Source organism: Pneumocystis jirovecii (genome assembly GCF_001477535.1).
Source record: "Pneumocystis jirovecii RU7 chromosome Unknown supercont1.8, whole genome shotgun sequence".
NCBI classification, from domain to species: Eukaryota; Fungi; Ascomycota; class Pneumocystomycetes; order Pneumocystales; family Pneumocystaceae; genus Pneumocystis; species Pneumocystis jirovecii.
In genome coordinates, this window is record NW_017264782.1 from 212,856 (window position 1) to 236,376 (window position 23,521).

The 23,521-nt window shown below is 27.2% G+C and overlaps 13 protein-coding genes across 13 annotated transcripts; 4 read left to right on the top strand and 9 right to left on the bottom strand.

Annotated features, from left to right (window-relative positions):
• Positions 1-216: 216 nt before the first annotated feature.
• T551_01955 (uncharacterized protein) lies at positions 217-1,937 on the top strand (the record flags this gene model as incomplete). Its single annotated transcript, XM_018374218.1, has 10 exons — positions 217-247; positions 287-389; positions 437-587; positions 642-740; positions 785-887; positions 931-1,039; positions 1,083-1,214; positions 1,253-1,524; positions 1,566-1,710; positions 1,751-1,937. The coding sequence occupies 10 exons, from the start codon at positions 217-219 to the stop codon at positions 1,935-1,937; spliced, it is 1,332 nt and encodes a 443-aa protein (XP_018229572.1).
• A 269-nt stretch (positions 1,938-2,206) lies between these two features.
• Positions 2,207-4,559, bottom strand: T551_01956 (hsp77-like protein; the record flags this gene model as incomplete). The annotated part of the gene is made up of 9 exons (XM_018374219.1): positions 2,207-2,489; positions 2,536-2,845; positions 2,887-3,081; positions 3,132-3,759; positions 3,815-4,015; positions 4,062-4,153; positions 4,195-4,338; positions 4,392-4,410; positions 4,461-4,559. The coding sequence occupies 9 exons, from the start codon at positions 4,557-4,559 to the stop codon at positions 2,207-2,209; spliced, it is 1,971 nt and encodes a 656-aa protein (XP_018229573.1).
• Positions 4,560-4,848: 289 nt separating this feature from the next.
• T551_01957 (uncharacterized protein) lies at positions 4,849-6,139 on the bottom strand. Its single transcript, XM_018374220.1, has 6 exons — positions 6,043-6,139; positions 5,816-5,992; positions 5,427-5,775; positions 5,222-5,377; positions 5,014-5,180; positions 4,849-4,951 (listed from the first exon to the last, which is right to left on the bottom strand). Exons 1-6 carry the CDS (start codon positions 6,079-6,081, stop codon positions 4,874-4,876), a joined length of 966 nt encoding a protein of 321 aa, XP_018229574.1. The 5' UTR covers positions 6,082-6,139; the 3' UTR covers positions 4,849-4,873.
• A 75-nt stretch (positions 6,140-6,214) lies between these two features.
• T551_01958 (uncharacterized protein) lies at positions 6,215-7,608 on the bottom strand (the record flags this gene model as incomplete). Its single annotated transcript, XM_018374221.1, has 9 exons — positions 6,215-6,541; positions 6,591-6,964; positions 7,008-7,036; positions 7,078-7,140; positions 7,184-7,188; positions 7,232-7,323; positions 7,369-7,380; positions 7,433-7,494; positions 7,538-7,608. 9 exons carry the CDS (start codon positions 7,606-7,608, stop codon positions 6,215-6,217), a joined length of 1,035 nt encoding a protein of 344 aa, XP_018229575.1.
• Positions 7,609-8,136: 528 nt separating this feature from the next.
• Positions 8,137-9,267, top strand: T551_01959 (uncharacterized protein; the record flags this gene model as incomplete). The annotated part of the gene is made up of 4 exons (XM_018374222.1): positions 8,137-8,328; positions 8,380-8,768; positions 8,816-8,927; positions 8,974-9,267. The coding sequence occupies 4 exons, from the start codon at positions 8,137-8,139 to the stop codon at positions 9,265-9,267; spliced, it is 987 nt and encodes a 328-aa protein (XP_018229576.1).
• Positions 9,268-9,399: 132 nt separating this feature from the next.
• On the bottom strand, positions 9,400-10,363 carry T551_01960 (proteasome core particle subunit alpha 5; the record flags this gene model as incomplete). The annotated part of the gene is made up of 5 exons (XM_018374223.1): positions 9,400-9,564; positions 9,610-9,712; positions 9,756-10,111; positions 10,210-10,286; positions 10,345-10,363. The coding sequence occupies 5 exons, from the start codon at positions 10,361-10,363 to the stop codon at positions 9,400-9,402; spliced, it is 720 nt and encodes a 239-aa protein (XP_018229577.1).
• Positions 10,364-10,824: 461 nt separating this feature from the next.
• On the top strand, positions 10,825-11,659 carry T551_01961 (nucleoside diphosphate kinase; the record flags this gene model as incomplete). Its single annotated transcript, XM_018374224.1, has 8 exons — positions 10,825-10,849; positions 10,892-10,900; positions 10,942-11,055; positions 11,125-11,158; positions 11,198-11,208; positions 11,251-11,316; positions 11,364-11,414; positions 11,457-11,659. 8 exons carry the CDS (start codon positions 10,825-10,827, stop codon positions 11,609-11,611), a joined length of 465 nt encoding a protein of 154 aa, XP_018229578.1. The 3' UTR covers positions 11,612-11,659.
• Positions 11,660-12,124: 465 nt separating this feature from the next.
• T551_01962 (uncharacterized protein) lies at positions 12,125-12,682 on the top strand (the record flags this gene model as incomplete). The annotated part of the gene is made up of 1 exon (XM_018374225.1): positions 12,125-12,682. The coding sequence occupies one exon, from the start codon at positions 12,125-12,127 to the stop codon at positions 12,680-12,682; it is 558 nt and encodes a 185-aa protein (XP_018229579.1).
• Positions 12,683-12,725: 43 nt separating this feature from the next.
• T551_01963 (uncharacterized protein) lies at positions 12,726-14,012 on the bottom strand (the record flags this gene model as incomplete). Its single annotated transcript, XM_018374226.1, has 4 exons — positions 12,726-12,786; positions 12,834-12,996; positions 13,042-13,362; positions 13,409-14,012. 4 exons carry the CDS (start codon positions 14,010-14,012, stop codon positions 12,726-12,728), a joined length of 1,149 nt encoding a protein of 382 aa, XP_018229580.1.
• Positions 14,013-14,304: 292 nt separating this feature from the next.
• Positions 14,305-14,962, bottom strand: T551_01964 (uncharacterized protein; the record flags this gene model as incomplete). The annotated part of the gene is made up of 2 exons (XM_018374227.1): positions 14,305-14,816; positions 14,869-14,962. 2 exons carry the CDS (start codon positions 14,960-14,962, stop codon positions 14,305-14,307), a joined length of 606 nt encoding a protein of 201 aa, XP_018229581.1.
• A 268-nt stretch (positions 14,963-15,230) lies between these two features.
• On the bottom strand, positions 15,231-17,607 carry T551_01965 (uncharacterized protein; the record flags this gene model as incomplete). Its single annotated transcript, XM_018374228.1, has 10 exons — positions 15,231-15,530; positions 15,572-15,719; positions 15,772-16,010; positions 16,057-16,184; positions 16,240-16,381; positions 16,435-16,565; positions 16,612-17,156; positions 17,198-17,319; positions 17,370-17,476; positions 17,526-17,607. The coding sequence occupies 10 exons, from the start codon at positions 17,605-17,607 to the stop codon at positions 15,231-15,233; spliced, it is 1,944 nt and encodes a 647-aa protein (XP_018229582.1).
• A 1,772-nt stretch (positions 17,608-19,379) lies between these two features.
• Positions 19,380-20,165, bottom strand: T551_01966 (uncharacterized protein; the record flags this gene model as incomplete). Its single annotated transcript, XM_018374229.1, has 5 exons — positions 19,380-19,430; positions 19,480-19,832; positions 19,888-19,975; positions 20,024-20,043; positions 20,087-20,165. 5 exons carry the CDS (start codon positions 20,163-20,165, stop codon positions 19,380-19,382), a joined length of 591 nt encoding a protein of 196 aa, XP_018229583.1.
• A 113-nt stretch (positions 20,166-20,278) lies between these two features.
• On the bottom strand, positions 20,279-23,223 carry T551_01967 (histone deacetylase HDA1; the record flags this gene model as incomplete). Its single annotated transcript, XM_018374230.1, has 17 exons — positions 20,279-20,379; positions 20,423-20,510; positions 20,555-20,655; positions 20,712-20,791; positions 20,833-20,900; positions 20,947-21,036; positions 21,078-21,141; positions 21,193-21,240; positions 21,288-21,396; positions 21,442-21,474; positions 21,515-21,698; positions 21,748-21,875; positions 21,919-22,031; positions 22,074-22,212; positions 22,253-22,266; positions 22,313-22,598; positions 22,644-23,223. 17 exons carry the CDS (start codon positions 23,221-23,223, stop codon positions 20,279-20,281), a joined length of 2,226 nt encoding a protein of 741 aa, XP_018229584.1.
• Positions 23,224-23,521: the final 298 nt, after the last annotated feature.

Consider the following 23,521-nt stretch of genomic DNA (forward strand, 5'->3'; position numbering starts at 1 on the left):
AAGTTATTTATTTAAAAATACATGTTTGTGAATTGTTTTAAAAAATATTTTTGAAAAATGATAATTTTAACATTTTCGGTCATCGCTATACAAACATTATTAATAAAAAAAGCGAAAAAAACGTCAGTAAATCAACTTTTTCTTATATTTAAATCTTTTTAAGAGACATTTTACATTCTTTTTAAATTTTTTAATTATTGGAAGTGTCTTATTAAAATGAATGAAACATATGATTATATTATACTTGGTAAGTCTACTTAAAATCTTTAAAATCTGGGCTAAAAAGAATTTATTGAAGGGACTGGGCTAACAGAATGCATTCTTTCAGGGCTACTTAGTGTAGAAGGGAAAAAAGTACTTCATCTTGATAGAAAGGATTACTATGGAGGGTTAAGAACAATAATTTATTTTTATTTTTACAACTAACAATATTCAGAGAAAGTGCTAGTTTATCACTTAGTCAGATTTACAGTAAATTTTTTCCTGGTCAAGATTTGCCCTCGCATTTAGGAAATGACCGTAGTTGGTCTATTGATTTAATTCCTAAATTTATTATTGCAAATGGTGAACTATCTCGTATACTATATGTATGTTTCAAATACTAGAATATTTTCTCTATAACACATTCTTATTTTCTATAGCATACTGGTGTTACACGTTATCTTGATTTTAAACTTATTGCTGGAAGTTTTGTGTATAAAGACAAAAAAATAGCTAAAATTCCAACTACAGATACAGAGGTATTTTCTTACGTTTTATAACTAAAATTTGACTTATATTTAAGGCTATACGTTCTTCTTTAATGAATATATTTGAAAAAAGAAGAATGAAGAAATTCTTGGAATTTATTTATAATTACAAAGATGACGACATTTCAACACATCAATGTAGGTTTTATTATTATCTTTTTTTTTGTTTTAATATTTGCAGCTCTTGATCTTGATAAACATTCTATGGATTATGTATATTCCAAATTTAATTTAGAAGAGAGTACAAGGGAATTTATTGGACATGCTATGGCGTTATATCTTGATAATAGGTGATTTCCTTATTTGGTTATTTACTAAACTTATATTTTAAAGCTATCTAACTCGACCTGCACGAGAGACGTATAAACGCATTCTTTTATATATTACTTCAGTTTCATTATATGGCAAATCACCTTATATCTACCCTGTTTATGGTTTGGGAGATCTTCCTCAAAGTTTTGCAAGGTAATTTTTTTTTTTTTTTTTTATATAATATATTCTAGATTATCAGCTGTTTATGGGGGAACTTATATGTTAAATAGACAAGTTGACGAAATCATATATGAAAATGGAGTTGCTGTTGGAATTAAATCAGAGGGAGAAATAGCTTATACATCAAAAATTATTGCTGATCCTTCTTATTTCCCAGATAGAGTCTATAAAACAGGAAAAGTTATTCGAGTTATTTGTATACTTAATCATCCTATTCCAAATACTAGTGATTTAGATTCTCTACAAATTGTAATGCCTCAGAGTCAGGTTAAACGGAAACATGGTACGTATTTATTTTTTTTATATTTGTAGTTTAAAATTTAGATATTTATATCGCTATGGTGTCGTCTACTCATAATGTTTGTCCAAAAGGCTACTTTCTTGCAATAGTTTCAACAATTGTTGAAACAGACAATCCTCATATAGAAGTAAAACCTGCTCTTGATTTACTTGGACCTATTGTTGAAAAGTTGTTTTCACCAATACATATTGTTTTTAACATATATTAGGTTTGTTAGTATTACAGATATTTTAGAACCTACCAATACCAATAAAGATAATATTTTTATTTCAAAAAGTTATGATGCTACTAGTCATTTTGAAACAGCTACTGCTGATGTTAAAAGAATTTATCTTGAAACCGAAGGGAAGGATTTAGTTATTACACAACAACCAACTGTTATAGAAAGAGAGTAAATACATAACTTATCAATAATTTTATATAATTCATATATATGTTTTAATTTAATACTCTAGATTAAAGCATGCTATAAAATTAATGTTATTTTGATATTTCTTTAGAATATAAAATTATTTATAATTTTATAACAAATGACAATTTTTAATATATAGGAATTATGTAAATGCTAAAAGTAAAAAAAAAAAAAAACAAAAATTTTGACTAATATACATATTTATATTAATGATATTAAAAGGATATACATTTAAGCTCCAAAATACTCAAATTAATCCTTCTTCCCTTCATTTGTAGTCGACTCAGTAGATTGTTGGTCTTGTGCTTCTTGTTTCTTTTTATATACATTTTCGAATAATTTCAAAGAAGCTTGTTGTAACTCCGAAGTTTTATTTTTTAATTCATCTGGAGAAACCGCTTCACCAGATTGTGCTTTAGCAATTAATTCTTTTAACTCCGTTATAAGGGATCGTATTTTATCAGCTTCTTCTTTATCAATTTGTGCTTCAAAATCAGTTAAAGACTTTTGTGTGTCATACACAATAGCATCCGCGCTAAATATAAGCATTAATATAAATATACAATACATATTAACTTTACCGATTGGCTGCTTCGATAGATTCTTTTCGAGATTTATCAGCTTCAGCATATTTTGAAGCTTCATCTATCATAGCTTGAATTTCTGATTCAGATAGTCCAGATGAACCAGCAACAACTATGGATTGATCTTTACCAGTTCCTCTATCTTTAGCAGAAACATTAACAATTCCATCAGCATCAATATCGAAGGTCACTTCAATCTGAGGTACTCCTTTAGGAGCAGGTGGAAGGCCACTTAATACAAAATTCCCAAGACATTTGTTATCCCGAACAAGTTCACGTTCACCTTGATATACTTTGATTTCCACAGCTAGACATAATTAGAAGTATTATAATTTTCAATATATTTACCTGTTTGTCCATCAGCAGCAGTAGAAAATACTTGAGATTTTCTTGTTGGAATAGTTGTATTACGAGTAATTAAACGAGTAAAAACACCACCTAAAGTCTCAATACCTAAAGACAAAGGTGTTACATCAAGAAGAATAATATCCTTAACCTCTCCAGAGAGAACCCCGCCTTGAATAGCAGCGCCCATAGCAACAGCTTATAAAAATTAATAAAAATGTAAATACTAATTAAAAAATGAACTTTACCCTCATCAGGATTCACAGCTTTTGAAGGTTCACGCCCAAATATATTTCGAACAGTTTCAATAACTTTAGGCATACGAGACATTCCTCCAACAAGAATAACTTCATTAATAGATGAAAATGGGATACCAGCATCTTTAACAGCTTTTTTACATGGCTCAATCGTTCTTTTAATAAGAGGCTCTACAAGATTCTCCAGTTGCGATCGAGTCATCTTAATATTAATATGTTTAGGTCCCGTAGCATCAGCAGTAATAAATGGTAAATTGATTTCTGTTGAAACAGTTGATGAAAGCTCAACTTTCGCCTTTTCAGCTGCCTCACGGATACGCTGGATAGCCATTCGATCCTTCGATAAATCCATGCCCTGTTCTTTTTTGAATTGATCAACAATATAACGAACTAAAGTAATATCAAAATCTTCGCCACCGAGATGTGTATCGCCATTTGTTGATTTTACTTCAAAAACACCTTGATTTAATTCCAAAATCGATATATCAAATGTGCCTCCTCCAAGATCAAAAACTGCAACAACTTTATCCGTTTCTTTATCAAGACCATAAGCAAGTGCAGCTGCAGTAGGTTCATTTACTACACGCTGAACGGTTAATCCAGCAATAGAGCCGGCATCCTACCAAAAAACTAATTACTCAAAGGAACAGATAACGGATTAACGTATCAACTACCTTTGTTGCCTGGCGTTGAGAATCATTAAAATATGCTGGTACTGTCACTACAGCGTTCTTAACAGGCTTTCCAAGATAACTCTCTGCAGTTTCCTTCATTTTATTCAATATAAACCCTCCTATTTGACTTGGGCTGTATTTTTCCCCACGTGCTTCAAGCCATGCATCTCCATTTGTATATTTGACAATTTTATATGGGACCTTTAAATCAAATTAACTTTTTTTACACACCTTTTACCCAAAATACCTGATCAATATCTTTCTTAACTTCAATATCATCATACCGTCTCCCAATAAGGCGTTTTGTTGCAAAAAATGTGTTTTCGGGGTTAACAATAGCTGAATTTTTTAAAATAACATTAACATATAAATTATAATACCTTGCCGCCTTGCAGCAACCCCTACTAAGCATTCACCCTCTTTAGTAAACGCTACTACAGATGGTGTCGTCCGAGACCCTTCTGAGTTCTCAATTACTCTAGGTGATTTGCCGTCCATGACAGCAACACATGAATTCGTTGTTCCTCAAAAACTATTAATCCAGAGAGAAACTTTGATTCCTATATTCATATATTACCTAAATCAATACCAATTACCTATTTATCTGTGTCAATTTACACTTTTTTTAATAAAACAATTTTACTACCTGTCCTTGAACTTTTTGAGAATTTTTTCGTACAAATTGAACACAGTTTTTTGCAATAATATTACTCCCTCTTTTCCAAAAAATAGTTTTCAAAAACATCTCCAAAATATGCTTAAATAATCCTTATTATAAATCCTTTAAAGCTATATTTAATTTTTTGACGTTAACTAATTAAAAATTTTTCGAAGAAAAATCCTAATAAATTATAGAACTCAAATATAAAGATATAATAGAATTCTCTATTAAATATAAAAACAGATAGAATGTATTGTATAAACGTTGTTTTTGTTTAGAAAATAATTACTGTGTGTATAAATATTTATTTTTACTTGAAACTTAGTTTTTTATCTTTCTATAAAAATCATTAAGTGTATTTTAATGACCTTCAATACAACAGTAGGTTGTATTATGATCTAAGATGCGCTTTCACTATTAGGTATAGCCAATAGAATATATTTTCGAAGTTGTTGAGCGGTGGCTTCATCTTTTAACTAAAAAGAATAAATATTTAGACAAAAATAAAACCTAATTAGGCCACAATAGTAATATGTACCTTAATAGCAAACTGTGTAGGTTTTTGATTTTCCATAACAATGATTTTTAGAAACTTGTCAAGACCCATTGAACCAAAAGTATTAGAGTTTCCTCCTTCAATCATCATTTCTTTAAATAAAGGAGTATTTAATATAACCTTATATACAGCATCTGTCCTCATAACTTCTAAATATCAAAAGATGTAAGTAAAAGACAAAAATAAATACCAAGTCGTGATCTAGTAATCACTCCTTTTATTTGCTCAGTATTCACACGCAACATCCCAACACCTCTTTCTTTCCAATCTTTTGTATCAGAATCCATCACATAAAGCCTAGCTCTCGTAGAATAAATTGTTTCTTCATGTTCTTCTCCTGTTTTCACTGTATAAATATAAGCCATTTAATAAAATACATATTTTTTCTTAATTGCCTTCCTGTTCTAATATAGCAGTTGACTTTTTTATTACGTGATCATCTTTTTGTGTATAATTATCTACTTCTTTTTCAAGAAGCATACTAAATGCTTCATTTGGTGTCTTTTTGTGTATTTCTGTTGAATTATTTAATGCCTTACTTTCACAAAAAATATTAGTATCTTCTGAACTATTTTTTGATGAAGGTACAAGTGAGTCAAATCCAGAACCTGAAATATTAGATCCAAATGTTTTTTTTGCAGAATGAGAAGACGAATTGAAAGGGAATGTAATGTTTCTGGGTTTCAAAGATGCAAAAGGTGAAACTGATGACTCTGATAACGACTTGAAAGATGAAAATGAAGGCTTTAGTAATTAGAATAGATAAATACATTTCTTAGACAACCTTTGTCTGATGACCTGAATTTTGATCATCATTTGAATGATTACTTTTTCCGTCATCCTTTTTAGGTCGTTTTTCATCTAAATTTTCAACAAGTGTCTCATTTCCATCTTCTACAGTGCGTTTTCTAATGAGGGTATCTTTTTCTCCGTTATTTTCTTGATTATTTTCATTTTTCTTCTAATTTTTTTATAAGCAAAACACATCATTTTTATTTATGAAAAACAAACATCATTTTTATAAGACTCCTCTGTTTGCACAGATAACATATTCTTCTTTTAATTCTTCATCAAAACTATAAAAACAATGGATTTAATGGTAAATATTTATAATTTTTTTTTTGATAAAATGTAAGAACTTAAAAGATAAAAATGTATAAAAATATCTATAAACAATTGACTATTATTCAAAATTCATAAATGTATTCAATGCATTTTGCAAAGGTATTTGAAAAAGCCCTTTGCCTATAAAAATAAGCTTTGGTGATACAGAATTTAAACTAATAGATTCAGGAATGAATTCATAAAGTTCTCGGACACCTTGTACCAACCATGAAGTATTTTGAACTATTACTCTACCCTTAAGTCTGTAAATTTCTACCAAGTATTGATCAGAACTACCAGATAAGACTTGCCCTTCCCATAACATTAATTGAATCCAATGTTCAAGCTTAGATTTCTGTTCTTCGTTTTCCAAAACTTTTAATTGAACAGTTGCGGTTGTAATATTCTATTAAATCATTATTTTTTTAAAAAAGCCAATTTTAAATAATTCTTACTGGATCATGATAAGATATTTCTCTTGATTCTATAGGAAAAACAGATTGATGATCATAAGCATGAAGGTCTAGAATGACTGATACTTCATCTATTTTGGAATATGTGGTAAAAATCATTTTAGCATCTGAATTTATGCCTTTTACTCGTTCTGTAATTATCCCAAGTTGTGTTTCATTTAATAAATCAGTTTTGTTCATAATCAAAACATCTGCATGTGAAATCTGAAGATGCGCAATAGTAATATTATTCTTTTTATCAGATACGTTATCAAGAATATGAATAATATTATAACAATCGATAACTGTAATTACTCCATCAAGGTAAATAGAAGATTCTAAGGGGCCATCTAACCAAAACATACGAACAATAGGTCCTGATTTTATAAATAATTGCTTATTTGTTATAAAAACAAATACCTATATCAGCAAGACCTGTAGTTTCTAATCTAATTATTGTTAGAAAAGTAAAATTCTTTTTTCTTCAAACAATATATAATCAAATACACCCTTTTTCATCATTAATTTTTCAATTGCAATAACAGCATTGTCTCTAATATCTATTAATCAATTTTTTTTTCAAAAAATTGATTTACTTTATCTAAAAATGTAAATTTTTCTCAAAAAAATTAAAAAAATCATACAGTGCAACAAAAACAGCCATTGTTTAATTCAAGCCATTCTTCTGAAATCTGGCCCCTAGAATTTATAGAAAGCGATTTTTCAATATCAGATGCTTATTACGCATTATTTTTTCATAAAAGAGAGAATTTCTTATTACCATTTCCAAATTCTATGCTCATAAGTGAATAAAATATCAGAAAAACATCTTGAAATAAACATACCATTCAATATTACTGCAATTTTCTTTGACTGCTGTTTTTCCAAAATATGATTAAGCAGTGTACTCTTCCCGGACCCCAAATATCCTTAAAAACAATATTTAATACTTACAAATCAAGAAATTTGTCATTTTCCTTGTATTTTTACCTGTTAAAATTGTCAAAGGCACTTTTTCCATAATAAAGAAATTTATTTTCTTATATTAGAATATAAAAGACAATATTTTGAAAAAAAATTCAAATAAAAACTTCAAATATAAAGATAATCCAATATATATTATCAAATAATTCACTGAATTTTTTGCTTAAAATCTTAATCAAAATTGTAATAGAAATAAAATACTATATAATTAGTATAAATTGTATACAATAGGGACTAGATACAACTTTCTAGTAGATATAAAGGCCCTTATTTTTTAGTATATATAAGTTTTATCTTTGTATATATTAATATTAATTTTTTGTACTTACGATCGATCAATATCTCTAAATCATTATAACAAAATAATTTTCAGTTGCAAATGTTATTGCAAACACACCATTAATAATATTCATTATGTTATAATTTTTTCTAAATATTTAGTATTTCCTTCCTATATTTGTTTTTTTTCAGATTTTAATCATCTTTTTTTTGAATGAAACTTATATTTTTTAGATCAAACAGTATTACTTTTATATAAAGTTATATCTGCAATCTTCTAAATAAAATGTACGCACAATTGCAAGAAAAAACACAAGGAAAACCTCTTGAAGAAGATCCAATGCATTTAAACATCCCTTCAACACTGAATAACTCTATTAAACTATCTACAAATACTATGGTTGATGATGAGATAAATCCAGAAATTCCAATTCAAGTATTACGTCTACGTCCAGGAACAAAGAAAGAAGTATGTTCAGTGTGTACATCTTTTAGCTGTTGCTGACAATGTGTTTTTCTATATATATAGGATATTTCGATTATTCCAATAGTACCATTAGATCTTTCTGAGCCATTTTCTTTAGAAATGTATTTATCAGGGCTTATTGCATCTGAAACATCACATCCAATTTCCGTAAAACGTGCCAAAGAAATTGCAGAAACCCCACCAGGTGTGGATCCATGGATATGGGTTTATGAATTAGTACGAAAATTAACTATTGATTTGAATGTTTTGGTTGTTGGTATGCTTGAAGATTCATGTTCTCCAAAGAAATGTCCTGAAATGAGAGCAAATGAATGGCAATATTTATGTGCATGTCATAATCCACCACAAGAATGTGCGGCAATCGATTATATTATACATACGCTTGATAATGCAACAACATTATTATGCTCAAATAAATATTTTCCGTCAAAGTGGGATACCATGTTATATAGTGACACCATTAACTAAAAATTCTTAGAATGTCTATCCCTATTTCATCAACTCGACACTTTTCATCTATTATGCGTCGTTTATATAGAATCTTTAGTCATGCGTGGTATAAGCATTATGATGTCTTCTGGAAAGTTGAGGTGTGTTTTTTCTAATATCTTTTACTAAATTAACAAAAGGTATTAGAACGAGATTTCTTTATATAGACGGTTCATGGCTGTTTCTGAGCATTATCATTTCAAATATGAACATTCTGCAATGGTTGACGAAGCATATTCCAAAGAAGCAAAATGTAATGATCATGACATAAATAAAGGACATAATATCGACAACGACAATCAACACTTTCTTGATAATTATAATAATTATGAAACTCCTACTCGTTTTTATAATCATGATAATAAGGATAATCATGATAATAAGGATAATCATGATAACAAGGAAAACATGGACAATATAAATACTCTGTTGTCTGTGTAAACAATATATTAGTATATAAAAATTTAGATAGTTTGTGTTTAAATGGTAAATAGTCCCTATAAATAATATACTGTTGGTACAAAAATTTGATGAGAAGTATTCATGTAATAAGGTAAATAATATGTTCATAATTTACAGTTTTGCAACTATTTCTTGCATCTTTTTATCTGAATAAACCTGAAACCCATGGTCGTGTGTTACACTTGCTAGCTGTACATTCTTTGCATCTAATGCTTCTTCCATAACATGTTTCAATACTCGAAGAATTAACATCTCTCCTTCTTCTAATGACATTGACTAAATACACCATTAATACTAATTAAATATTGAATCTGCATTTACAGGATGATATTCATTCTGAAGTTCTGTTTGAGCACCTTCACTTCCCGCACCAATTGCTTTAGCATTATATTGATAATACGTTCCTGATGGCTCTGCATGATACCTGAAAAATTCAGTCTTTTAACAGATGAATATTTTCTTCATACAGCTGCGGACCGTTCTCATCAATACCTGCTACAAGAAATGCTACACCAAACGGCCGAGACATAATAGCATCATCTGCATCTTCACCAAACTGCAACGCCCAATCACAGATCGACTGTGTGACAGATTCTACTCCAATAGGTTCATCATACGTAAATCGATGGTTTTGTGATTCAACACGTGCATGGTCCACAAGAATTCGAGCATCTGCTGTCAACCCTGACATAGAACAACCAATATGTGTATCAATCTCCATAATTTTTTCAGACAAAGGCTCCATAAGAGATGATGTAATTCGTTTTTCTGCACCCAATAACACTCCTTGTGGTGTAGCAAGACCCATTGTCGTTGCTCCAAGCTATATACATTAATACATTAATTGTAAAACAAATCATGCAAAGAATCATTAAAAAACATCCTATAGATAATATATATAAATAGCACTTTGTTTTCTACCTTTATAGCTTCAATTGCATATTCTACTTGGTATAATCGTCCTTCTGGTGAATATGCATGAGAATTTCGGTCGTATTCTGCCAAAAATTAGTCTTTTTTCTCCGTTTTTTCAATAAAAAAATAGAACCCAATTACCTGATCTTGTAAGAAACATTTTTTACTCAATATATAGTTCTTATATATGTCTATATTAATCAGATACTTGTACCGAAAATCGTTGACGTTGCAGTCTATTTAAAATCGATTTTAAAAACCTTATGTTTAGGGTTTAACCCTACTCAGTAGATATGAAAGTGACTGATAATTCAACGTCATCAAAAATTCTTGGTTAGAAACAATACGATAGAAAGGAATATTATAAGAGATATAGAGTAAGAAAGTATTTAAATATAATAAGAGGAGTATTTACATTCATAGTTCTCTTTTTTTCTTTTTTTTCAGATTTTTTTGAAGATTTTTTGACAATTTTTTATTTAATTTTTAATTAAAGGTTTTTATATAATTTTATATTATTTAGGAGTATTTAGAAGAATTTAGGAATATCAATTGCATTTTTACGTGTTTAGAAACGTTTCTATTCGTTTTAGTTAGTTTTCAAGTCTTAAATTAGAAGCTATGGACGAAAGAACTTTTATTGCAGGTAAAAACATCATATACAGCTATTTTAGCTAATATGTGTTAGTAAAACCAGGTAGATGCTTTCAATAAATAGGTTATCTCTCATGTTTTTAGATGGAGTCCAGCGGGGATTAATTGGTGCAATTATTACACGTTTTGAGCAACGTGGATATAAACTTGTTGCTATCAAACTTGTGACAGCATCACGCACTCTGTTAGAAAAACATTGTATGTGTCGATCATAGGAATATGGATAAAATATTAGTTATTTTTCTTTATGTAGATTAATATTTATAGATGTTGATCTTCAGGAAATGCCTTTTTTTAATAGGTAAATAATTTTTGTATCTATATTAACTCATTTATACAGCTTGGTATCATGTAAATGCCATAAACGTATATTTTTTTGTTAATTAGCTACAGATATGGAATCCGGGCCTGTATGTGCAATGGTTTGGCAGGGTAAAGATGTTGTAAAGACAGGTCGTGGTAAGTATACTTTAGATCAAGACTTAGACCAGCTGGTAATTATGTAGCAATTTTAGGTACAACAAATCCATTGAATTCGGCGCCTGGAACTATTAGAGGTATGTTTATCCATTTTTTTGATTTTACTTATTTCTATACAGGAGACTTTGCAATCGATGTTGGTCGTAATGTCTGTCACGGTTCAGATAGTATTAAGAATGCGCAAAGAGAAATTAATCTCTGGTTTTCTAGCAGTGAAATCCAAAACTGGTCTAGCCATAGCCAGTGCTGGGTAAGAAACAAAAAAGATGTTTAGTATAAGTTTTACCAATAGCGTAAAGTCTGTGATAAAAAAACAAAAACACATAAGAAATATATATGGATATATTCTAAAGCTATATGTATATTTTTATGGACTAAACATCTTTGTTTCACATGATTTTAATTAACTTATTCAGATTTATGAGTAAATACCAGGTTTAGGGCTTAAGACAAAGTTAGGGTTATGATTTCGATTTATGTTTTAGGAGTATATTTCGGTTAAGATTATTTTAAAAATTAAATGTATATTTATGATTTGGTTTATAAGGAACATTTATCTGTAAAAAGAATATTGTTGGTATCTTTTATATGTTTATGAGTATCTTTGAATTATTTCTGAAGTTTATAAAAGATTTGGTTTAAGAAAAATTTGCAGTATTTTGTAAAATGTAAGTAGAATGTTTAAAATAACCTTATATGATTAATATAATAATAGTAGACCAAGCCGTAGAAGGTTGTAAAAAAGTATTATTAAAAGTAGATAGCTTTAATCATATTTAAGTTTTACATGGAAAATTTATCAATTGAAACAGTTATAGAAATGCTACTTGATCGTTTCTCATCAACTGAATTGATGGAAAATACATCAGTTCCAGATCGCGGTGTGGCTATCTCACTCTACTGCCTTTTTAAAGATACATTTTTGCTTGCACTAGACTTAATTGATAAAAAACGTATTGTTGCATGTCATTGGGAGCCAACTATAGATCAACAATTGCAGTGCCTACGACGAATTTATTATGTTTTTGATGCTATTGATGACCAGGGCGCTACAGATACTTTTAAAGAAAATCAGAAACACCAATACGAAGTAAGAACATCAGCATGGCATTGTTCATGTCCAGAATTTGCATTTTCAGCATTCAATAATGATCATGATATTACATGGGACCGGGGTATTATAATACCTGGAAGTTTCTGGGGAGGATATATTCTTGGACATCCTATACCAGTTTGCAAGCATTTATTAGCATGTGTACTAATAGAGCGTGGATTCTGGATACGTCGCAAGATCTTAGAAAAGCCAATTAGTAAAGAAGAACTTATTTTGCGTTCCATGCAATAAAATCAAAGCAATAAATAAGCATTCGAAGAGGTACTCTTTTTCCTCAATGACCTGATTGAGGTGGTGTTTGATTCCATGAAAGATATCTATGATCGCCAAGCTTTCTATTTTAATCAATTAATTTAATACAAATTCAACGCTGCTATCAAACCTTGGCCGAATTAAATGACCAATTGTAAATAGCATTCCTACAACTATACTCACAGCACCAGTAGAAATATATGCAGTGCCAAGAAATGGGTTTCGCCCTCCAATTACCGAGCGGGTTGAGATAACTATCATTTTATTACCATTATATTTGGTTACTGGGAAATCTAGTTAAATTAGCCTTATATTAGTCTTAATGCTCAATTTCATACGCATCCCAATTCTAATTTCATAAATTCCTGCCTTCATTGTATCAACATCATTTCTTAAAGCCAATTTTTCAAATGTTGGTAGTCCCGCTGTTTTCATCCACACATGAAATTCTTCCCATTCATTAATATTTGGAAAATTCGTTTGATTATATCCATTTGGATACCGTAGTACCCAGTTAGGAGGAGGTACAACATCTAATGGTCGATATAATGTCTTTCTATATATATTTTTATCAGATGCCCATGAAATGCCCTTATTAGTCATAGGATAAGGCGTCCTGTGTTCTTGTGATTCAATTTTTGTTGGTATACCAATTGTATCTATGTATATAAGTTATGCTAGCATCAAATATATAACAAATGATACCATTAAAAAGAGAATTTGCTACTAAACCACATGGATAGATTGGCCGACCTTGTTCATCAACAACAAGCGGATTGCAATCATCTGAACGTAATAACTCTTCTGCAGTCTTTGGCAATCCAAGCAACTGATCCCGACTTACACTTTTCACATACCTCCGGTGATTTTGATAGAAATTCGTTAATCGATAATAAATAAAAACAGGCGGGCGGAGATCAACAGGCATTTCTAGACGAATCACACAAATATCCTCTTTTTCTGGATAAAATGAATTTTTATTTTTATATTTTTTCCATTGAATTGTTGGTTTCACTGTTGATGGAAATCCTGTTTGAACAAATTTGTCTGGGATTTGTGAAAAACTCTTTTGAGCAAGATTTTCACAATATGTATAATTAACTGATACTTCATGGACCTTTTCTACTATTAATAACAGGTTTAAAGTACCTTCTCTTACTTGAGATGAAAAATACAACAAAGCAACTCCTAATGGCGTAAAAAGAAAACCGAGAAAAAAGAAAATAGGTAAAACTGTTCTAGGCGTTAAAATAGGGTTCCATGCTCGTAATCTTTGCTGTCGCAGGCTTGTATCTGGTGGTTTTCTCATTTTTAGTTTTTTGATGACGTTGGAAGTGAATCGAAATCAAAGGTTTAAAAAATTGTTGGAAGTGGTTATATGAAAATATATAAAAAAGAGATTTTAGAAAAAGATCCACAAAATCTATAATTTAATTATAAATTTTCCATGAATCTAAAGAAGTTGATTATTCATTATTCATGTTTTAAAAAAATTCCAAAATAAATCCTTTAGTATATTAGTTTATGTTCAAAAAAGTAAAATTAAAGATACTCTTTGACTGATTTTAAATATTTTTGCTGTATTTTTTCTGTTTCTTTTATTAAAAATTGACTGGTTTGAAAATATTTCCGGGATCAAAAGTAAACTTGTTAATTTCAAGATTAGCCCAGGGTTTTGAAGAGTCTACGAGATATTTTATGAATCCCATATGAGATACAAGCATTATTTTTCGTTCATGCCTGTTAGAAACCCAGTCTCGTACCCAAGATGCTCTTTTTTCAATCATAATTGGATCATATGAAAAAAAACCAGTTTTTAAATGCCAATTTCCAACACAAAGACTAAAATCCAGGTATGGAAACTGAGACTGAAGGTCCTCTAAGGGTGAACATGTGTCACAATTCCGGTCAGAAATTTCTTGAAGCTCAGGAAGTATAATTAATGGAATTGACTTATGATGTATATTTATAGAATTTTTTAAAGACAAAAAACCATCAAATCCAATCAAAACTGTTTCAATTGCTCGACGCATTGGTGAAGAAATGATTAAATCAAGTTCTTTTAAGTGGTCATAATGCAATAAAAGCAATTTTGCTTGATCTTTGCCAAATTCTATTGAATTTTTTTTAAAAAAAAACAAAAAAAATCAAGTTTATAAAATAACCTGTTAATTCTGGGTCTTTTAAGTCATAGTTCTTACTTTTATTGTGCGCAGCTTGTGCATGACGAATAATATATATTTCTTTATCATTTGTCATTTTTACTTAATATTGAGTTTTAGAAAAGATAAAATAATTTAAAGTTAAAAAATCTTTTTCAAGTTGATGTTTATTTCAAATTTCAATAGTATTTATATTTTTAAATTAAAAAAATTCAACAAGTTAATCGAATATAAACGTACAAATGATAAAGGTTTTTATTTAAAGAAAAATTAAAAAAAAAATACATTAAAAATATTCTATATTTTTTACAGAAACCTTTACTTATTCTTTAAATAATGAAGATCATTAAAAAAATAAATATATATTATATTCGCTTCTTCCATCTTCCTCCTCTTTCTGCTTCAAACTTTCGTTCTTTAAGTCTTTCATACTTTTGTATTTCTGCTTGTTTTCTGTAATCTTGTTCTTGCTGTGTACTTGGGAAGTCGGATTCCCAGAACCCAGGAGGTGTTTTTGCTCGAAAAAAAGCTGCTCTATGTCTAGAAACTTGCTGAAGATTTTCATAAATATGTTTTTTGTCTGATTCTAAATACATTTTTTCTCTTGAAGGTGATCTCCATTTCGGCTTTGGAATTGTAGCAATGGGACCATGTGCTTCAAAAAACTAAATATATTAATATTATCATTTAAAAAAAAAAAATAAACCTTAATACAATTGTCACACGCACAAGCAGGAAGATGTTTTCTTAGCTCTTTTCCTCTAACTACCTCGTCATAAGCATATGGAATATTGTTATTTTTATCCAAATTGATAATATAATCACCTAAACATTCTTTTGTACCTTTAAAAGCTCTTTTAAAATATGTTAATGAATTAATAGTTACGCCCTTACTTCTATACAAACCTTGAATATCTTCCTAAACCTTTAGTACTGGAATTTAAATTAGAAATAAATTTAAAATTCTTATGTAATTTTTTATTTTCATCATATTCAAATGAAAATCGACGTTTTAAATCTGTTTTAATATCAACATTATCTTCCTTAATAATAGAATTGTCATGTGGGCTTTTTTTTTCTTCAAATAGTTTCGTTTGTATTGAATAATTTTTCTTTTCTAATAAGGATGATGTTAAATCGCTGATCTAAATAAGTTTAATTTGCATAGAATGCTACTTGAATAGATAATACATCTGTAGAGTTATTGCTTTTTTTAAAATCATTAGCATCGTCAACTAACAATTCAGTAATACTAAAAATTGAAGGTCGAGATTCATCAGAAATAGAAACAACTTTAAATGGAACATTTTCTTTGTCATCTTTAGTATTGTTAGTCTTAAAATATAAAAATATACTAAAAATTGATATATTAACCTTCTTTTTCATAGTATGGATTATTATTTTGACATATGGATTTAGAATTTTCTTTAAATGTTAATAAAAAATTAGATATATGTGATATTGTGCTTTGATTATTAATTAATAATGATTTTGTGTAAGAATTTTCAATTGCATTCTTAATATAATTAGATTAGAAATAAATTTTATGTAAAAATAAATAAATCTTACTTGAGAAAATTGAGTATCTTCTTTAGGAAAACATTTTGAAAGACTACTTTCATCTTTTTTAACACAAGATAAATTATCTTTCATTTTCAAAGTATTGTTAATTATAACAGGTTGAAATAAAGCATGTTTTTCTAATAATATTCTTATGAATATCAAAAATTTCTTATCTCTAAATACCTTCTTTTTTGTTTATTTTCAAATCATCGGTCTTTAATTCTTGATTTTTAGAATTAGGGCACAATTTTAGTACTTCATTTTCATCTTCTGTTGTTGAATCGTTATAATATGAATATTGAGTGATAGAAATATCTTCCTGATTATTCAAGATACATTTTTCAGAATCTTCAGATAAAGTTGGTGACAAAGGGCTTATATTAATTTTTGAAGAGTCTGTCAATTTTAAAAGTTCAGGACTTTTTAAAGGTATCTTTGATATACTTAAATTTATGCTATTCATTGGAGATAAAAGAAATGGATTCTGAATATTTGCTTCCTCTAAAGATATTTTTCTTCTTAGAGATAAGTTTTCATTTTTCAATAATTCTGAAATTTCTGGTTTTTTGTTTAATTCAGAATTTATATATTTTTTCCATAATTTTTTATCTTTTCTGTATTTCTTGGATAAGTACAACAAAGAATGTTTCATTTTTTCATATCTTTGAAGAAAAAATAATAATGCATTATATTGACAATTTTTTTCACAAAAAGTTTTGATATAAGTACTAGTATTTTTAATTACAAAAAGAATATTTAAAAAACTCACCTATAGTCCATTAATATACTTTCTTCTTTTTCAAAGCATAAGTTTTCAAGGGATACATTATGACATTGTAAATTTTTCAAGTAACTTTGATATTCATTAATTTTTTGAATTTCTTTGTGTCTCTAATTTTAAAAATAAGTTTTTTTTTTTAAAAAAAAAAAGAAAAAATAACTTCTTTAAGTAAATCTTGTATTATTTTGTTTTGATAATTTATAGTTCTTTGGTATTCTATGCAATATTCTGAGAGTTTCTGGAGTTTTTCATTTTGTAAGTTTGTGTCTTTAAATGATTAACTTTTTTTTTTAAAAAAAAAAAAACAATCTTTTACAATTGAATGTTAAGTTTAATAATTTTTCTTTAAAATCATTAATATCCGATGAAAAATCTATAATTATTTGTTCTTTATCCATCACAATTATTTAATATTATCGTGTATCGTGAATGATGGTTTTAAATATAGATATAAATTTTTTGTTAAAAATACATTTTTATTTTTTTAAATGTTCTTGTAAATATTATTAAATAACTTTTAAGAGTGATTTTTGTAAAAAATCCATAAAATTATTAATATAAAGATAAAAACATATTTAAGTTTTCTGAAAAAAGTTGCTAAAATTATAAAAATAATTTTAAATATCAAATAATATAGTATTTAAATATAATTTTTGGAATAATATTTATTAACAAAAATTGTAATAAAATTAGATTGAACATTATTCTTTATAATATTTTCTGTTAAATCTTATTTTTTACTATAAATTGTGAAAATATTTGATATCACAGTTAAAATATAAAAAATCTTTTGTATGTAAAAATATTGAATGGTAAAAAAAAGAAAATTTATTATGATCCTCAATTTAATATCATAAAAAAGTATAAAAATATCTTCTTTATTTCTATAAATATAAAATAGTGTAAAATAAATAATTAATACACTTCAGAAAAATAAGAAAAACAAATTTATATATGAAAATTTTATAAAACTAGTTATATATAATGAATTATTAAAAAATATCCATATAATTATATTTTAACCCATTAAAAATAAATATCAGTGTGTCCATATAGCTTTTTAAAAACAGAGTCTCAATATAAAATAAATAGAATGTATTTTAGAAATTTGGAAAACGGATGATGAATATATTGATATAGTAAAAAAATATTGTCTGATTTTGTAAAAAACAGATATACTATTATTGTATCAAAAAGTTACAAGATAGTTTTTTTTCCTTAGTAAAACATGTTATTAATTTAACATTTCAATATAAATTGAAGGGTTGGCTATAAAACAAAATCTAATTTTCTTCAAATATTTTTGTTTAACAGGGATATTATTATTATTTTTAGAATTAGCTACTAGACAAAATAACAGAGTGTAGAACTATCTTTTTATATAATATATTTAATAAATAAAAATTTTTATATGATATAATATTTTAAAAAATAAAGACTTTCAAATGTTATATATTTTATCCAATCTTCGAAAAAACATAGAAATAAATTATTCTATAAATTATCATTTTCTAATAAATATTTACTAAATGAGTAAAAATAAAAAACAATATTTACTTTTAGATCCTTTAAGAAATAATTTTTTCATTTCTGGTAATTTTAAGGGTTTTTAAGCCAATTTGTGATTATTTGTAATTTTACTTATATACATATGTTCATCAAAAATATTTAATCGCCTTCGCTTATCAAATACTTTTTCCTTTAAAAATAATACAAAATTATTTTTTAGTTTATAAATATCCTCATAGATTATTTTTAATAAATTTACTTATTATTTCAAGTTTACACTATATTAACTTAAATATAACAAAGTTGACAAAATGTATATATAAACCAAATCCCTTTTTTGTATTTAAAAATATCTTTCATGAACTATTCTATAAATATTTAATATTTGGATTTACATAGTGTCAAATTATTTATACGCAAATAATATTTATACCTTTTTAATTAATAAAAAATATTATTTTAATATTTTTTCAAGACAAAATTAGTATTCCCAGTAAAAGAATAAGTATTTTAACAAAGAATTACTATAATACAGATTAAATCTTTGTTTTTTAAATAATATCAGTATAAAATTAAAAAAATAAAAAATAATCTATTAAATATAAAGATTATAGATATATTCCTTATATAAAGTCATTATATATTTTTTTATTCCATGCATTCATTTCTTTTTCTGTTTATCTTTTATACAATCTATATTGCTTTCTGGTATCTAACAAGAATTTTAAATATGAATAAAAACTAAAAGTGATATATCTTACCTCTGGATATGTTTCAATAATGTAATTATATATTTCATCGATATAATCGCCTTGAACAATAAGTTCATCATATCCAGATGCGTTTTTAGTTACACTGCTTCCTGTAGCAAATTTTTTTCCAAATAATTTTGCAGCTTTTTTAATATCAATGTTAAAAAGCTCTAATCCTTGGATTGAAATAACATATTTTTTTTTATTTCTTTCAATCCTTTTAATAACTACTTTCGAAGACATACTTTTTTTCATCTTTTTCTCATCTTTTGCATCTTCTTTCGCATTCTTCTTTTTAATATCTTCCTCCATCTTCTTTTTCTCTTCAAGAGTCATATTTTCTTGTCTGATTAACATTATCTCTGTTTTTTATTTTTTCATTAAAAATCAATTAAAATTTTAAACAAATATAAAAACCTTCAGAATAAAGCTTATTATAGAAATCTATATAATTCTCTTCAAGCCATTTCATACATTTTTTACTAGAATCTCCATATTCACAGTACTAAAATTAAACATCATCAGGATTTTTTATAAGATATATCTTTAAAACCTCTGGAGGAAAAGAACATACTAATTTATTTATTATTAATAAAGCATACGGAAAATATCACACCTCCACAGTAAAGTACATCTTTAGCTTTTCTAATATTTTCATAGAGAATATCTACTTCAGTATCAATTTCTTGAGCCATTAATTTATGGTATTAAAATAATAAAAAATAAAAATGAAAATAAATAAATTCTTAAATAAATTGACAAATACTTTTTAATAATAAAATATATTTTTCAGGAATCTAACAAAAACTTAAGTATCCACAATAGCGGTATTAGATGCTAAAATATTACAAAGAAAATTAGATACTTTATTAAAAGAATCAGCAATTATTTTGCTCATTTCATTATTATCTTTTTTCATTAATAAAAATCAATAATAAAATTGAAAATAAACCTGATCTCATGACCTTTCCAAATTTCTTTTTCACTCGTTTAGAAAGACTCCATACAGGATGATCATTACTTGTTAATACAAGAGAATGCTTTGTATAATTTAGCCTTTTTTAAAAATACGAAGACATATTACTTTAAAATACCAATCAGAAATTTCATCATTTAATCCTGAAACAGCTTTTAAAGGATTATTACCATAAAATTGTATGATTGCATCGACACGATCATAAATATCTAAATAGAAAAGATTTTAAAAAGGATCCAGAAGGTAAAGTGGAGTAAAAAGATACCTCGATATTCCATTAAATGAATAAATCCTTGGCAACCTTGTCCAACGCCAATAAAAATTATATTTTTGGCATCCACCATTCTAAAAAATTAATTTTTTTTAAATTATCAAGTATTTTTTACTCTAAATGATTATCCCATATATAAATACAAAGTTCTCTAGTAATTGATGCTAAATTATATGGCTCATCCTAAAAATATTAAAACTAAATATTTTAGAATAAATTTATTTTTTACATTTAAATTATTTAAAGGAAAAATGTTAACATCCATAAGACCATAGTGATTTTTAATAGCCCAATCAATATACAAATTAAGAGAATCAATCTAACAAGATTAAAAAGAATTTAAATTAAAATCAACAATACTAAAAATGAGTTATGTAAATTTATTTTATTTACTGAAGCTTCAAAATATCCAATAACATCAAGACTATTAATTAGTTCATAAACTTATTTAAATTTATTTATAAAAAATACATACGTATCATGAACAATAACAACAAGAGTTTCTACTTTATAAAAATCTTTTCTAGATATTTATTAGAACATAATAAAGTTTATAAAAATATAATATACGTGCAGATTATTTGGTTTTCAAAAGATGAAATCGATTCTTTAATTACAGGTAATGCTATCATTTGCCACTTTTCAAACATTTTTTTTGTTTGATAACATCGAACAACATCTTATTTTAATTAGCATAATATTTTTTAACATAAGTATATTCTACCATCTAATCTCTTAACAATAGATGACTCTAAACCTAAAAAATTAATTTTAAGAATTATAGATTTATGAATTACTCAATTCTAAGTGCTTAGGAGTCATACAATTCCAATACTTTGAATGCTCTGATATAACTTTTTGTATAGTTTGAATACAAGCATCACTAGCTTTAGTTATCTTTAATTCTGGTGGAGGTTCTCCAATTAAAGTTTTTGTTACAGCTAAAGCAGATCTTGATATCGAATCAAGATTATAACCACCCTTATAGATATTAGAAAAAAATAACAGTAATATACATATATTAAATAACCTCTAGTACTGCTACTAATTTTCCTTGAGCCAATCCCATAAGCATCTGTGTCATATGAGCATATCCAACAGGAGTGACAAAACATTCGCCAATTTCATCCCCTATAGCAGCATCGAATCCGGAAGAAACTATAATATGTAAAAGATTTCCTTTATATATATATATATATACTTATAACCATATTAGGATTGTATTCATATGCAATAGGCAAAACTACTTTTTGAAAAGCATATATATAATCACTATCGCCCATTCCTTTGCATGGCCATGGGATATTAACAGTTCTGGGTTGTTATATTTAAATAAAAAAGTAAAATTTAACTAACTTTCCAAGTCCTTTTCCAGAACCAACTTTATCATAATTACCGTACTTGGTGCCAGGATAAAACCTTCCATCTTCATATCTATGCAAAGATATATAAAGTACTGAATCATCATCATAAAAAACTCTTTGTGTTCCATTTCCTTTGATATTTAGAAAAAAAAACATTTACGTTTAAATTACCATGATGGACATCCCTATTAAAACAATTAGAAATTAGTAAATTAAAAATATTTTAAAAACCAATCTAGAATTAAAATGCGTTGAATATTAGAAAATTTTTGAAAAATACATTTAGCTGCAATCGCTACATTACTGAATAAACAAAATCCCATAGCACAATCTGATTCTGCATGATGACCAGGTGGTCGTACTATTGCAATTGCATTTCGAACCTTTTCTTCTGCAACTGCTACACATGTTTCAATTGTTCCTCCAGCAGAAAGTCTAGCACAAAAAGCTGATTCATTATTGAAATAAACCGAATTATGAATACTTTCAAAATACATAAGCTCACTCAAAGACATCCCTTTAATATTTTAAAATAGCTTTGAAATTTAGAAATTAATTTTACCCTCTGTTTGAAGTAAAGTATCCCAGTGATTTTCTGTATGGACTAGCAGTGCTTCTTCACGAGTCAATTCTCTTGCAGAAATCCTGTGCATAATCTCATCTTTATTCGAGCCTGAACATGTCCATTTGTAATATTCAATAAGCCCAGCATCTGCTATTTCTTTATAGATCCGATAAATCCTTCGAGGATCTTCAGGATGAAAATCAATTGGATTAATTGTTGCATGAAACCGCATCCGTACATCGTAACATAGTCCCGTTTTCAATCTAAATTTATATTTATGCTTTTCTTTAACATATACATTCTTATTTATCGAATCTAAACTTATTTGCTCCATACTACTATTTTCCATCTCATACTCTTTCAATTGAGAAGATAGTTCTCTTTTTTCTTCATTTTCGGCTCCATATGAAACATTAACTTGATCATTTTGCAATTCTATTGTATTTTCTACTGATGTAGCTAATTTAAATGGTATATCTTCTACAACTGCTGTATCCACTGCAAAAACATTGTTCTGTTCTAAAAAGGCTGAATCCTGAACCGAATCAGATTCTTTTAAAGGTTCAGTTTCATTCATTGTCACAATATCTTTTTTTTCTTTCAAAAATCATAGAAAATCTCCTATATTTCTTTGTAATTTCTTTTTTATGTTTCTCTCTCAAATTAAGTTTTTAAAATATAAAAAAAAACTCTATGACAAAGAAAAATATTCTAAATACTATTCATTCTTCATTTGTCTAATATTTACTTATTCTATTCAAATTTGCTTCATTTTTATTTTTATTTGCATTTGAGACGTCTCCCCGTTGACGTTAGCTCTCATTCATCCATAAAGATATTAATATTAATGTCAAAAATTTTTTTTATTATATAAA

Bases quoted from the DNA above. Each gene is read 5' to 3' on its own strand.
- T551_01957 (XM_018374220.1), bottom strand. From the start codon at position 6,081: ATGTTATCTGTGCAAACAGAGGAGTCTTATAAAAATGAT. The intron at 5,181-5,221 runs GTATTTATTTTT...TTTGATATTTAG, and splicing joins GATTACTAGATCACGACTTG to AAGTTATGAGGACAGATGCT. The intron at 4,952-5,013 runs GTACATATTACT...TATTCTTTTTAG, and splicing joins CTACACAGTTTGCTATTAAG to TTAAAAGATGAAGCCACCGC.